At 43.1% G+C, this 14453-nt stretch overlaps 1 protein-coding gene across 6 annotated transcripts in view; it reads right to left on the reverse strand.

The window, feature by feature from the left end:
• The window catches only part of PHACTR1 (phosphatase and actin regulator 1), a 489864-nt gene that overhangs the window by 6076 nt on the left and 469335 nt on the right, over nucleotides 1–14453 (reverse strand). For all 6 annotated transcript variants that reach the window (XM_025044937.1, XM_025044935.1, XM_025044940.1 and 3 more), the window contains 2 exons: nucleotides 6452–6507; nucleotides 1572–1633 (listed from right to left, as the gene is read on the reverse strand). In XM_025044937.1, coding sequence (XP_024900705.1) covers nucleotides 1572–1633; nucleotides 6452–6507 — 118 coding nt within the window. The remainder of the gene's footprint in view (nucleotides 1–1571; nucleotides 1634–6451; nucleotides 6508–14453) is intronic.

A 14453-nucleotide genomic window follows, 5' to 3' on the forward strand; every position in this document is an offset into this window, starting at 1 on the left:
TGGAAACCAGGAGGAGGAAGATGCATTTATCGTGTTCTGGAGACCTGTATAATCTTTGGGCTATTTGAGGTACCCGTCCATAGCATTATCCACCCCAGAGGAAGTGGGTGTGGGAGGGAACCCTCTTCCTTTGCCCCGCTACCAAATTATGTAGTTAGTTGTTTTTCTCTACAAAATCGTATACTCTTTTTAAAGAGATAAGAATTTGATGGATGTTTAACTGTTTTCCTAATACTAGTTTTTAGCAAGAAACCCTAAAGTTTAGGAAGGTTTTCGGGTCCCAGCAATCAACTCCGATGAACTTTATGAAAATTAGTTTTAACAATGTTCTGAATGTCTAGACATTTCTGTATCAGAAATGAGCCTCTTTTTGATACTGTAGTCATTTCAAGGTCACACTTAGAACAAGCTAATGCATCTCCCCCTTTGCAGTCACTGTGAGCCCCTTTGCAGTCACTGTTTCGAGTCTCCAGGCAAAAATGCTGGGTTGAGAAGTGTGGCTTACAAGACAAGGAGGGAGATCCTAAAAGAGTAGACGTGCCACCAGCAGTGACTTGGGCATTTGGGGAGAGGTGAGGCTCCCTTCTTTGGACAAGACTTGGGCCTCACTCAACTCTGTCTCAAGCCTCACAGTGACTGCAAAGTAGCCATCCTCCTGACTACTCAGTCTCAGGACAAAGGGTGTCCCCCATCTAAAGACACGGTGGCCTAAGGATGTAAAGCATCAGATTTAGATTGTGGTGAGGGCACCTGAATTAAGTGAGGTCACTTAGCTCTTATTCTAGTCCCCACTGGGGGTCGGTGGCCTGTCATTGGCCTTTCAGGCACTTGTTTATCCTACTCCTTTTAACTGGGATGGCATTTGTCTCGTCATCAGATGTTTCAGATACTATGAAGGAAAGAGAGTGTTGAGAAACATAAGTCATCTCCTTAATAATTGCTCTGATATTTTAGGATTTCTGAATTTCTTCCTTTGTGTAATATTTCTAGGGAGAAAAATCCATTAATAAATAAGCCTTTCAAAAATTAATTGTAATGGGTCTCTTAACCATCTCTAAGATTTGAGACTCTCTCAAGATGGTCACTGTGGGAGGTTGATTAAAAACACTCTAGAATATAGACTATAGTATTATATCTTGTGTGTCATCATTTAATTAAACTTGTCAACATCATCCAAGAATAGCTTCAAATGAGAGTTTATTATTAAAGGGGCCACTCACATAGAATTAAATCCATTTGTGTCTACATTGTATTGCTAAGCCACCTATGTTGGCAATTAAAGACATAAAAATTCTAGCTCTATGGATTTTATCTAAGTGCTTTTCAAACATCTTCAAAAAATTTCTCGGTGCTTTTGGCATTTTTCTAATTCAGTATTCCAAATTGGATTTAGCATAATAAAGTCAAATAATTCTTAGTTAACAGGTAAGGAATAGTATCAGAGGAGGAGGCAAGGAAAATTATAGCAAATAACTGTGTTATATTTGAACTACTGATTTTGATGAATTTCCAATTGCTCAATGGGATCATAGTGCATTTTTAAAAATATTGAGAATATAAAGCCTTCTCACCTTTCGAGTTAGCCTCCTCTTGATCTCTCTTTTCTCCTCTTGTTCCTCTTGTTCATTCCGAGCTGAAAGAAACATTTAAGATGATTTTGATTTCTGTAAGCAGTGTCACACACAGGTGCATCCTCTGAACCTTTGAGGCTCCAGACCAAGTACCTCAACGTCTGAAAGTGGGAAGAGAGAGCTTCTGTCCCCTACCCCACCTACACTTCTGCCTATGGAGATGCATTCCAATCTGCCTGCATTGTTTCAAATTAGTGGTGAGCAAGTTGACCTTTGTATTTCTTTTTGTATTTTTTTTTTTTTTAATGTCACATGGGGTTTTGAGTCTCCAGGCAAAAATGCTGGGTTGAGAAGTGTGGCTTACAAGACAAGGAGGGAGATCCTAAAAGAGTAGACGTGCCGCCAGCAGTGACTTGGGCATTTGGGGAGAGGTGAGGCTCCCTTCTTTGGACAAGACTTGGGCCTCACTCAACTCTGTCTCAAGCCTCACAGTGACTGCAAAGGGGCTCATTGTGATGTGGCCCTCGGGTCTGGTGCGCTGTGGGAGTAGAACAGAAGACCAGTCCCGTGGAGGTGCCTGCCATCTGTGCAGAAACAAAATGAGGTACTGCTAATGCCAAATTCAAGGCTGGCTGCAGGAAGAGGAATTTCAAAATGCTCACCTTTTGCAAGCCCTGATTCCATCAATTCTTTGAATCTTCCAAGAAGTCCACAGAGCAAGTGTGAGGCCAGAGTGTGGGATACAATGGTCTGCATTTAGACTCTTAGGACGTTCTCAGCTTAATATGTGGGGTAACTTACTCATCAGGTGATTACAGAGCCGTAGGTAAGAGGGTCTGGGGAAGGGAACAGAGAATTGGAGGACAGAAAATGTGGGCTTATTTCTCCTTTCAAGCTAACCAAATGACCTGGGCACACCAATTTCCTTCTGGGCCTTCGAATGGAAGCATGGTTATAAGCATAATATTGTCTAGCTTGAAGAAAACCTTGAAAGTCAACCTGTGTCAAAGAAGGTCTCTGATTTTCACCAACTGCATAGAGAATGGCATTAGTGAAAGGCATCTGCTTCAAGCAGATTTTGGCACAGGACACATTAAGAATGCCCCAGGCACTTGTTCTCTCATTTTGAAATCACTGATGTTAAATTATGTTTCAATTACTTAATTAACGTATCATATCAGTGCGCATTGGCAATTCAGTTGTTTCAATATGGGAGCAATTTTTAAAAGAGAGAACTAAGTCCCTATGCATAGAAGTAAGGTCCCACCCTGCCCTTCCTTGTCAGCCCTGACAGCAGCAACCACAACCACAGCCAACTCACACAAAAGGTGGCAGCACCTCCCACTAGAAGAAACAATGGCAGTTTCGAGCAGAATTCAGGCCTGTGAGTGAGACCCCCAGTGGCATGATTTGGCTGGCTGTAGGGATCAGGATCTTGCATGAAGGCAGTACCAGAAATGCCCACGGCCTGCCATGGGCTGAGGTCACCAGAGGTCCCCACTGCAGCTTGCCCCACAGCGCCCCCAAACCACCCACAGTGGGGCTCCTTCCTTTGGATTTAAAGATCTCATCTCTCCCTCTCAGAGCATCCTTTAAAAATGCCAATTTCATTTGGATAAAAACCCATTAAACTAGTCAGCCTCCATTAACATCTCAGTATGAACTAATCTGTCAAAGATAAGTTGGGAGGCAGACAGCAAGACCCAGAAGAAGGGAGACCTCAGACAGCTGCATACAGGTGGGAGGAAGGGAAGGAAAGGTCTAGTCTGGATGGTGGGTGTTCAGGAGGCAGTTTGAGGCACTTGATTGACATGGACAAACTCACAGAATTAGAGAGACCAATGAGTCTACCACTCCTAGTTTGTAAATGAGGATGTGAAAGTCCAGGGGAGTTAAGTGGCTGGTCCATCGTACGCTACATGGCTAATTAGTTAGACAAATAGTCCAGCTTTTTTTCTTTTCCCTCTCACTCAAAGACATTGCTTCTTCCTCCCTGTCACATTTTGCTTGGGGCTGACCCTCCTCCTTATTACTGGTGACTGGCTTCAGAATCTAGTTAGGGCTCTCTCTCTCTACAGGTCCCTTTCCAAGTCATGAATGTCAGCATTCTGTGACAGATCATGGAACTGCCAGCTCCTATATATGTTTCTGAGGTCCCTCTCAGGGGTGGGCCTCCAAGACCACCTATGGAATCTATACCTTTAGTTCCAAGCCATTTACAAACCCAGGGTCAGGTTTTCTCAGGCCAAGAGTACCAAGGCAATCTCATTAGGCAACTGGGAAGAGAGGCCAGGAAAAGCCCATGATGTCATCACCTGCTGCCACCAACAGAGTGTGCTCATTATGTGCTCAGATGTGCACAGTGCCTCATTGGCTGCTGAACAGAGCAAGCATTGGCCTGCAGTGCTGGACAGGGTGGGGCTGGAAGTCAGGCCCAGACTCAGGCTTCACTACAGAGCCCTGATGCCTCTGTGTACCTTCTCTAGCACCCTCAGGGAGACAATTCTTCAAAAGAGCTAAAGCTCAAAATTTAAGTTTTAGAATAATTTTTTTGAGGATGTTTTCTTAGACCACTGAAAATTTCTCATTTCACCATCAGAATCGATGGACAGAAAAAAAAAAAAAAAAGAAAAACATATTTAGGAAAACGAAGTCCCTGAATGCAGGGGTAGAATAAGAACCAGTCAGGGACAATTAATTCATTTCCAAAAAGGTCTGGAACTGTGAAATGGTCAAGCCGTTTGGATTCGGTCAGGTAGTTCTTTAATTTGTAGCTATTTGAATAGGACAAGAAGGAAGAGGAAATAGAATAGAAGGGAACAAGGGAACAATCTTTTAAGCTGCTTTGGTCCCCTGAATCTAAGCCCCTTGGGCTTACTCGACATAAGTAACTGTCTCTACGATTTGAGTATCTTTTTGGATGGCAATAAAAACCCAACACAAAGAACCAGCCCGTAATCTCCCAGGGATGTGGTTAAGCAGGAAGGGGGAGCTGGTGTCCTCAGCAAGCCAGAGGTGAGCTGAGGATTTGACACCTTCTCTTTCTAAAACCCTCGCCTTTGCTGACAGAAGCACTATTTTCTGAAACTCGAACGATCCTATAGAAGTTTTTAGCTTCTTTCAGTTTAGGAGTCGAGGTAAGAGATCACAAGTACAGTCTGGCCCCATGACTCAATTTACAGAGATTCCTTTAGAAGACAACAGATCCGTGTTAGGCCTGTGTGTATGGGTGAAGCGGCAGAGGGAGAAGGAAGCACATTTGCCTGATTTGTGATTTTGGAATAAATGGACACCTTTCTGTTTTTCTTTATCTCTAACAATGAAGAGTGTATAATAGATCAGGTATCAGGTTGGGGCAGAAAAGGAAACGTGACACAGGCCAAGTGCTTCCTCGACCATGGAAATCATCTGAAAAGGTTCTAATTCTCTTTGACAGCATATTAAGCTTAGAAGCTCTAATGGCACCCATCGGTTAAAAAAATATGCACATAAATTCCTAGAGACCTAGGAAATATGTGAGGTGTACTCAAGACTGAGGAAGGCCAATCCTGAAAAGAATACCCCATGAGAGGTGGGGAAGCGGTGTCTGGCCTGGTTCAGGGAGGGAACGCGTAGGTGAAGGCAAACATCATGCAGGTGGCTGCTGTGGTGGGTCTGCCCACCCACACACCTCCCACTACAAACTTCCCAGGGGAGATTCAACAACTCACCCTCAGTAAACTATTCCATACTGACAAGGTCAGGAGATCACAGTGAGGAGGGGTAGAAAGTAAAATCAAGAACATTTTAGTTTGGCCTAAGTGGAAATACCCACCCATGCAAACTGAGGTTTCACATGATTGCAGCGTGTGTATGTGTGTGCATGTGCGCGTGTGCGCATGTGCGCACCGGCACGTGAGCACAAACATAAAATAGCATTTCTATGAAATTCTGCATAGAGTATATTTCTCTTTTCTGCGAGGTTAGAAGGGGATGTGCACGTGGGAAGAAAGGGTTGCGAATTAAACTAAATATTATTTGTCGACCACCTTGAGGAAAGTGTCGGTGAGAGTGATAGTAAGGACCGAGCAGAATGTTAGCAGAAGTTTTACTTTTTGATAATTCAACATCTCCCACTAAATTGAGGCACAATGGTATTCATGAGACGCTTGATTTCTTTTATAATATATATAATTATAATATATATGATATAATCTATATATTAAAAACCAAGTGGATTTTCTGTATGTATTCAAATATCTCTGAGTCCTAAATCAAACAAGGGACTCATTTATATTTTCTGTCCACAACCGCAGTGACAACCAGTGTTCCTTGTACGAGAGCATGAGGCAGGCACACCATTGGCCAGCTGTGGGGGTCCTGAGAGATGCGCACGAAGCATTTCTCCTTGGAAATGCTTTCTTAGACTTTAAATTTAGCTTTCAAAGAAAAGGAGGGGAGATTTGATCAACAGCAGCCAGCTGCAATGGAAAGTCACATTTTCTAGTCCCAGGTTTCAAGTGGCTCTTTGCCTTATTTTAACCATCAACATATTTGAAATTTTTAAGCCAATTTTGATTTAAAGGTAACCAAACTCCTTTAAAATCATTTAATAAGTTCTCACACAATCAAATTTCAGCTTCTTTCTGACTTTATAGCCCACCGAAGGGAAGGTGGTTGCAGCATACTGTGAGCTTCTAATGAGCCAAGTAGATTCAAATTTGCCCTCTCTGTAGGGAGGTTGTCTTGGATGTTCCAACATATACGATGGAGCCTCAGCCACCAGAGGCATTCTCAATCATTTCCACACAGGCACAAGGGACAAATCTTGTGGCCTAGGATTAAATTATAACTAAAGCCATTGCCACACCTCAGGAATTGCCACAGGCTTAGTCACTTACGTTTCAAAATGTTCCTCTGCTCCAACTCCTCTGCAGTCGGCCTCTGGCTCAGCCGCCTACGGAAAAAATCCAGGAAAAGTTTTTGGACCATATCATATCCTCCTTGGGTCATTAATCTCCCCAGCCCTTGTAGATACACGAGACAGAGCCAGTGGCTGGAGCTGTTGTTCCATCGTGGGCTCCGCAGGACTGACTTTCACCACCAACGCCTCCTCAGTTCCTCAATTTCAACCCCTGGAAAGGCGCCATACGTCATGTCACGCAGAACTGACCCTCCTCCTTCCTCCCTTCATGCCCCTCCCCAGCCCTGCTCCTCCGGTGCCTGCGGGCAAGTGGACTCTTCACAGAAGTCCCTTTCTTTCCTTGTGGCCTCCTAACTTTGGGACCTTGGCCTCTGCCTTTCTTCCCCAACCCTGAGGTTAGAGTTTGCTTCTCGCCATGTTTGTGCAGACCCAGTTAGAATATAGAGTCCCATGGTCCCGGGGAGATGTGAGAGAGCCTGTCTCATCTGCAAAGAACAATAGCTGCTCTTCTTCTTGTCCCCACCCGTCATCACCCAGTCTTATTAGACATGGAATGACAAATGAACAGGAACAGAAGTGACACTCCTCTTATCCAGTAATTTAGCCATAACAAGTGAAACACAAAAAGGGCACGAACTTGCTATGATGCAACAGCAGGGGGTGGAGACCATGTAGTGACAGAAGTCACCAGAGAATGGGAAGGGCACCAAAGAGGAGAACTACATGCTCGAATGCCAGTATAAAGTTTCAGGAATGGTCAACACAAACATGGTGGGCCTCAGCATTCACAGAGGAATTTGTATTTTTGAAGCTCTTGTAAATTATTTCACAACCTGCAATTATTCAGCATTCTGCTTCACCCATTGGGATGAGGTATGTATGAGATGAGAAAAGTATGGAAGGAGTTTGAGGCTTCTTGAAGTCCTCCACTGGGACCTACGGGGTAGAAAGTTCTCCTTGTAGTAGAGGTTCTAGTCCCTCCCCAAATATTGGCAACTAGTATCTATAGTTGGCAAGATCTTTACATCATGGAATCTGAAGAGAGACTTAGAGTGAAAATATGAAGTCCATGCAGTCGCCAAGTATAAACATTTTAAATTCAATGCTTATTGTCACTTGTAGTTCTTTATCATGCTGGGCCAGAAAACAATTCTGTAATGCCCCAATATCATCACCACATATGCTGTAGACAGGTAGGAGTGGGCTTAAACGCCAGAGATTTTTAGTACGATGCCTAAATCTATAGCACCCTGGAAACTGCTGGAAATCGTATTCCAAAGTGTTTTAAGTTTATAAGGACATTCTCACCTTCATTATTCATTTTTTCCCCCTCAAAAGATCCCTTAAAAGCATTATTAATCCCTATTGATGGGGGCCAGCTTCATATTTGGAAATTCACAATATCAGAGGTTCTAAATTTGGACTCAGCAGTCTCGAAGTCCTTTCTGAGCTAGCATTCTGATACTGCAGCAGGAAACTTGAGATTATACAACTGAGCACACTGGTGTCATAGGTCTGGAATGCAGTCACTGACTCCACTTAGAATGAGCTTCTTAGAGGCTCTCCCTCACCTTCTAATTTATGTTCCCCAAGAATACTTGTTCTTATGAGGATGCACAGCTACCTTGATGGGACCAATTGGTAAAACCCAGCCATTAAACGAAGCTACAGTTTTTGGGGCAGTGTGTTTTGAACAAGCCCTCCAGATTCAAGGTAGAGCTTGCATCTTGGAAGTTGGGTCAATGTTTTGGCAACTTACGCCTAAAAGTGTCTGCAGAGTATTTGCCCGTTGGCTTGTGCTAAGCAGGCCATCCATTCCATTACCAGCCGTGCTGCCTGGTTCTGTGCTGGCTTTTTCTTTTTGTCTTTCTTATGGGTCATGTTTGGAGAAGACAAAACAATGAGTGACTCAACTAATAATCAAAGAAAATTCTATTATTAATCAGGCATCCTTTTAGTCAAACACACGTGATTTCAAATGAGGCCCTTTATTTATGTTTCATTTCTCTTGAAAGGGTCTGAGAACCTCAAGGCTAATCATAGCTATAAAATGTGGTTAAGCCCTCTCGAGGGGAATGTGCTATAATTAGCTATTTTGAATTTAAGAAATGAGATTTGGTAAGAAAATGATACTGTGGCATTGCAACGACACAGCACAAAACAACTCAAGAGTTAGGGGGTTTGGGTTCTAGTTCTGGCTCTGCTCTGAACATACTTTCCGTGGGCAAGAAATTGGACTCTGCTGGGCCTACATTCTTTTTCTGCATACCTTGCCCCAGGTCACACGGCTAGCACATGACAGAGCCAAGACTTAACCCTAGGCGAATATTCTGTCTCTATAGCCTGAATACTCTGAACCAGTGTATTAGCTTCCTATTGCTGCAGTAACAAATTAGCACATATTTAGTGGCTTTAAATAACACAAACGTATTATCTTACAGTTCTGGTGGTCTGAAGTCCAAAATGCATTTCATTGGGCTAAAATCAAGATGTTAATAGGAGTGCGTTCCTTCTGGAAGAAGGGGATAATCTGTTTCCTTGCCTTGCAGAGGCTGCCTGCATTCCCTGTGCCTCTTCCGGCCGTGTAGCACCTCCCAATCTCTCTGACTCTGACCCTCCTGTCTTCTCTTATAAGGACTCCATGATTACGTTGCGCCCACACAGACAATCCAGAATAATCGCCTTATCTCAAAATCTTTAACTTCATCATGGCTGCAAAGTCCCTTTTGCCATGAAAGGTTACATGTTCACAGGTTTGGGGATTAGAAAATGGGTGTCTTTTGGTGGCTGATATTTTGTCTACCACAACCACAATACCACACTAGTCAGAAGTTGCAAACTGATGGTTGCTGGGCTGGATATGACTCTACAGGTTCTCCCTGGCATACTCAGGGGTTGTGATTTTTCCCACCTGAGTGCCTTTAGATAGGGTGTGTGTGTTCATGTTAGCCCTGTCCCCAGCACTCTCACTCAGATAATACATGTGAGCACAGTGTCATCTCTCTTGCTTTCTTCCTTTCCAATCATTCTTGGCCCCTGTAAGCTTCTGAGCTTGAGTACCTGGATGAGATTACCAAGACATAAGAATCCTAACTTTTGTTTTCCTTTTTTTATCCACCGATCTACTAAGAACTCCATTGAAGACTGAGCACCGACAATTCATAAAGAGCTCACAGCTTAGCGGGGGCATGATAGTAATTAAAATTCGCATGTTAAAATTGGGTCAACAATTTTCAGGAACTAGACTCTAATAAAACGTCCTCAAAATGGTAAGCAAGTTGGACATAATTTAGAGTCTCATGGAAGTTTAGAAGGCACGACATATTCTTTCAGCTTCTCAGCTTGGTTACCTGGAGGGTCAGTCGGATTAGGACACATGTAGAAGTGGGACCAGGTGTTCGGAAAAATCGTGAAGGAGATAGTTTTCATTGAGGTACGATCTCGATTCTATCCCTGGTAACTTTCCCTTACTCTATGTCAAGACCTTCCATCAAAACCTGTTTTTAAAAGCAAATGCTATATACTCGGCCATATTCAAATGTAAATTCATTCTTTCATTCCACAAATTATGTGAGTGCCAGCTCTGGGCCAGGTTCTGTGCTAGTCACTGAGGTACAGTGATGAGCAAAAACAAATGAAATTTCTGCCCTTCTGGAACTTAAAGACTGGAAGGGGCTGGGGGCGGCAGTCAGTCATCATATATAGTCACAGAACTAAGTATAAAATGTAACTGCAGTAGGGCACCTGGGGCAGTGATACTGGGATACTACCAAATTAGGTCATCAGGAAAAGCTTCACAGAGGAACTGATACGGTGCCCAGATCTGAAGGATGGAGGGAGCCAGGTTGCTGGAGTGGAAAGAGCAAGGGGAAGAAGAATGGTGGGAAGTGAGGCAGGGGCCAGGCCATGTGGCCCATGTAGGCTGTGTTCAGGATTTTGATTTTTTTTCAAGGAACAATGTGAAGCCACTGAAGAGTTTAAATTTTAAGGTGAGGAGAGGAGCAAATGAACCTTTTAGATTTACAAGAGATCGTGTAGATCATTGTAGAGATTGAAGGGTCGAGGGAATAATCAGTTTGCATAGAAGACTTAGAAGGCTATTACACACCTGGTAGAGGATGGTGGATGCTTGGACTAGTGTATGGTGGTAGATGTGCAAGGTCCTAGTTGATGGACCATGGAGACATAGCATATATGGACAGAGAAGGAAGGAAGAGGTATACAGGTATCTTTTACGTTTTATAACTTACACAACTGGGCAAATGGTAATGCTATTCACTGAGATAGGAATACTCGAAGGCATCCAGGGAATTTGGGGGAGGACAGGGGAAAGACAGAAGGGAACCATGAGTTTCAGTTTGGATCTGTTGAACTGGATGCTTTTGCAACATCAAAGTACAGATGTCAAGTAGGCAGTTCGATACATTGAGCTCAGATGGAGAGAAGAAGTCTAGGCCAATGATAGAAATTTGTGACTAGTCTGCAACAGAGATAATATTTGAAGTCACGAGTGTGGAGAGAGTATGAAATGAGAGGAGGAAGGAGCTTAGGACGGAGCCTTATTAGAATTCCAATATTTAATGCTCATAGGGAGGAAGAGGAACCTGCCAGGTAGTTAGAGGAGGGACAGTACATGGAGGCAGGATAAAAACTAGAAGGTCACATCATGGAAGCAAAGTAAGAAGATGATCATGATCAACAAAAAGTGCTAAGAGCTGCCGAAAGGTCAGATGAGGCCTGAAAAAATATCCACTGGGTTTAGCGTCACGTGGGTTATTATCAACCTCACCTATCTAGAGCTCTTTCACGGAGTGCTGGGGACAGAAGCCAGGCTGGAGTGCGTTGAGAACAGAGGTGAGAAAATGGACATAACAAGTGTGTAGGACTCTTCTACGAAGCCTGGCTTTGAAGGGGATGAGAGTGTTGGAGTTGAAGGAGGCTCTGGCAAGGTTTATATTTTTTAATTGAAGAGGAATGAACACATTTAATGGAAAGGATTGAGAGTACATGGTGGTTGGTAGAGGTGAAAAGCTAAATATATAAGAAGGGAGCAGGCTCCGCTGATAGCGTAGTAGTCCTGACAGGACAGGAGGGGTTGGGATCCAAGGAACGGAGAAGGCCTTACTTTTCACATGGAGGAGGAGACAGCCCTTTACTGTGACAAGAGGAAGCAAGATACAGGGTGTCATATGTAGGTTTGTATGTCTGGGTATCGCATTTAATAAGGGAGTTCCCAGTTGATGGCTTTTACTTACTCTTTCAAGTTGGACTATAATAAACATGACTTATATTAGTTTAAAATATAATCTTTACTTGAGGGGGATGTCTTTGAATGGAGCCAAATTCACAAACCAGAGGAATAAAGCTCTAGCTTCAGAATTCTGATCATCAGAATCTTACCGGAGCACCCAGGGCAGCCTGGCATCTTCACCAAGCAAAGCAGCCTCTGCTTGGTTCCTATTAAAATCTCCCTTGTGCAGAAGTATTGGTTCATAGAAAAAGCTAAATAAAAGGGCATAATTACTGTATTAACGAAGTGGTCAACTTTATAATTCCAAGGAGCTGACAACTCCAAGAGTAAAAGTAGAGATGCCTTCGTAATATATTGTGTCTCTTACCCCCTCCTTGCTAATAGATTTAAGTAACTGTGTCTGAATTAGCTTAACATGAAATTAAAAAATTTTTCTTTCTGACTATATATTTAGACATGACCATTTATATGCTAGGTAGCAAGGGAAACCTTTTTGGAAGTTAAACATTAATATAAAATGAGTTATCCAAAAGTAAACATTAAATGTACTTTCAAGTGATCTATTTAAATAGCTTTGCTATTATTACGTATGTGACCCTGGTTTATAAGACATCTCTGAGCAGCAAAATTGTTTCCATGGTTCAAATGATTTCTTCTTTACCATGGACCACAGCTAAATGATTTCCATTTACTGTGAACTGAAAAAAAATCACAGTTTCCATTTAAATGCCACATGCCATCAATCGCTATATCTGAGGCTGCTATTTTCTTTCAACATTCGAGAATGGATCTTGCTTTTTAATAGGCTGAACTCGTCTATACCGGTGACCATAAACAAGCAAACAAACTCTTTCTTTTTTTTGTGCAACAAACAACCCCCCAAACAAACAGCACTTTAGTTTATCCTTGGGAAAAGGAGAATGCTAGGGAATGTAGTGGCGAGATGCTTTAAATATATGCAGAGCAGAGGAGTGTTGTCTTTGTGCATGATGGCATCTCCCCAGAGAAGTGACAAAACCCTTGTAGGTTTTGCTGGTCTGACTGGAGGAGGCCGACAAAGATTCATTCCACTGCACAGCGTTAATGAGCCTTCCGCAGGCTTTAGAACAAGGTCACAGCTTTCATTAGCATTTACAACTGCTTATTGTTTTGAGGGCCCTGATTTTAAAGTTTAGATCTCTGAAGCTGTATCTGCATTTAAGGAAAAAGAAAAGCAGAATTAACTTAGATTTTCTGCATCTCAGCTCCAGAGGGCAGTAATGTTTTTGCAGACAGATGGAAAAAGAAATGCAAAGGTACTCATGGAGAAGGATAGAACACAAGGTCTTCTCTCCTAAGGCAGGAGGAGACAGAGGTTCCCAACAGATGCCCTAGATAGGAAACACAAGTGGAGACAGGCATGGGGGGAGCACTGAATTCTTTCCCCTCCACCTCCTTCAGAATCTTTCCTGAGAAGCTGTCAGTTCCATGACAGCTTCTGGGCTGGGGCATTTCTGTTGTCCTTAGTCACCACTACATCACCAATTTTTAGGAAACCATGGAGAATATAAAAGGTACTCATTTAGTAATTATTTAACCCAGATCCTACCAGTTCTGATGTCACACATGCTCCCTGGATGATCTCATCAACAAGCCTGACTTCAGTTAACATCTAGATGCTGATGATTCCAAAATCTGTACCTCCAGTCGTAGTTTTGAGTTCCAGACCATCTTTCCAATGGCCGCCTTATACTCCTATGGGCTGTCGGACTTAAAGGGTCCCAAATAAATGAATCCATCTTCTTTCCCTCCTGTCTAGATAGTTTGGACTCCCAATGAGCTGCTGCCTAAACAGGAAGCTGGGAATCATCATTTCTGTACTTCCCCTTTGATAGACGATCAACCACCAAGTTCAGACCATTTCTCATACTATCCGACCACCACCCCCTCAGGAAAGCAGACCACCAGTATCTCTCCTGGTTGCTGCCAGCCTGCCCCACTCCAGTCCTCCTCCACCCCAGACAGAATGGTCTTTATAAGGGTCAAATCTAACCACAACACACACACTCCCTGCTTGAAAACCATGCATGCCTTCCCAGTGCCTGCAGGAGGAAGTCAAAGCATCCAATGGCCTATCAGATTCTTTATGATCTAGCTGCTTGCCAAGAATCTTCCTCATTCTGTCCTTTAGACATAAGGATCTCTTCTTAGCTCCTTCCAGACTTACATGCTTTTCCTTATATCTAACTATTCTTTCCCTTTCTCTTTGTCTGGCTAACTCATGACAATCCCCATCATAGCTTATACCTTAAATATCACTTCCTCTGTTCACTAACCTTTTGTTTAAGGTGGCTCTACAGAATATGGCCATAGTCCTGCATCCCCTGTATCTTGGTGCTTGTTATACCTCCTATTATTGTCTGTCTTGTCCCCAGGATTGAAGCTCTTCAAGGCAGGGCCACATGTGCCCCATTCGCCACCAGGGCTAATTCACAGGCTTGTGACCTGGGCAGTTGCACAGGGACCCCTGCCTAGAAGGGGCTTGTGTCTTGGGGTTTAATGCTCTGCTGTCATTTTGAAATTTTCAGTAGGTTTTGAGCAAGGAACCTCTTGTTTGCTTGCCATGGAATCCTCAGTGCCTGGTACAGAGTCTGGTAACTGGAGATATTTAATGGTTGTGAAGTAATTAAATGAATGCAGTCTCATTACTATTCATTGTCTTTAACCTTTCCCTCTCTTCTAGTTCTTT

Source organism: Pteropus alecto, unplaced genomic scaffold (genome assembly GCF_000325575.1).
Source record: "Pteropus alecto unplaced genomic scaffold, ASM32557v1 scaffold121, whole genome shotgun sequence".
Classification (NCBI taxonomy): Eukaryota; Metazoa; Chordata; class Mammalia; order Chiroptera; family Pteropodidae; genus Pteropus; species Pteropus alecto.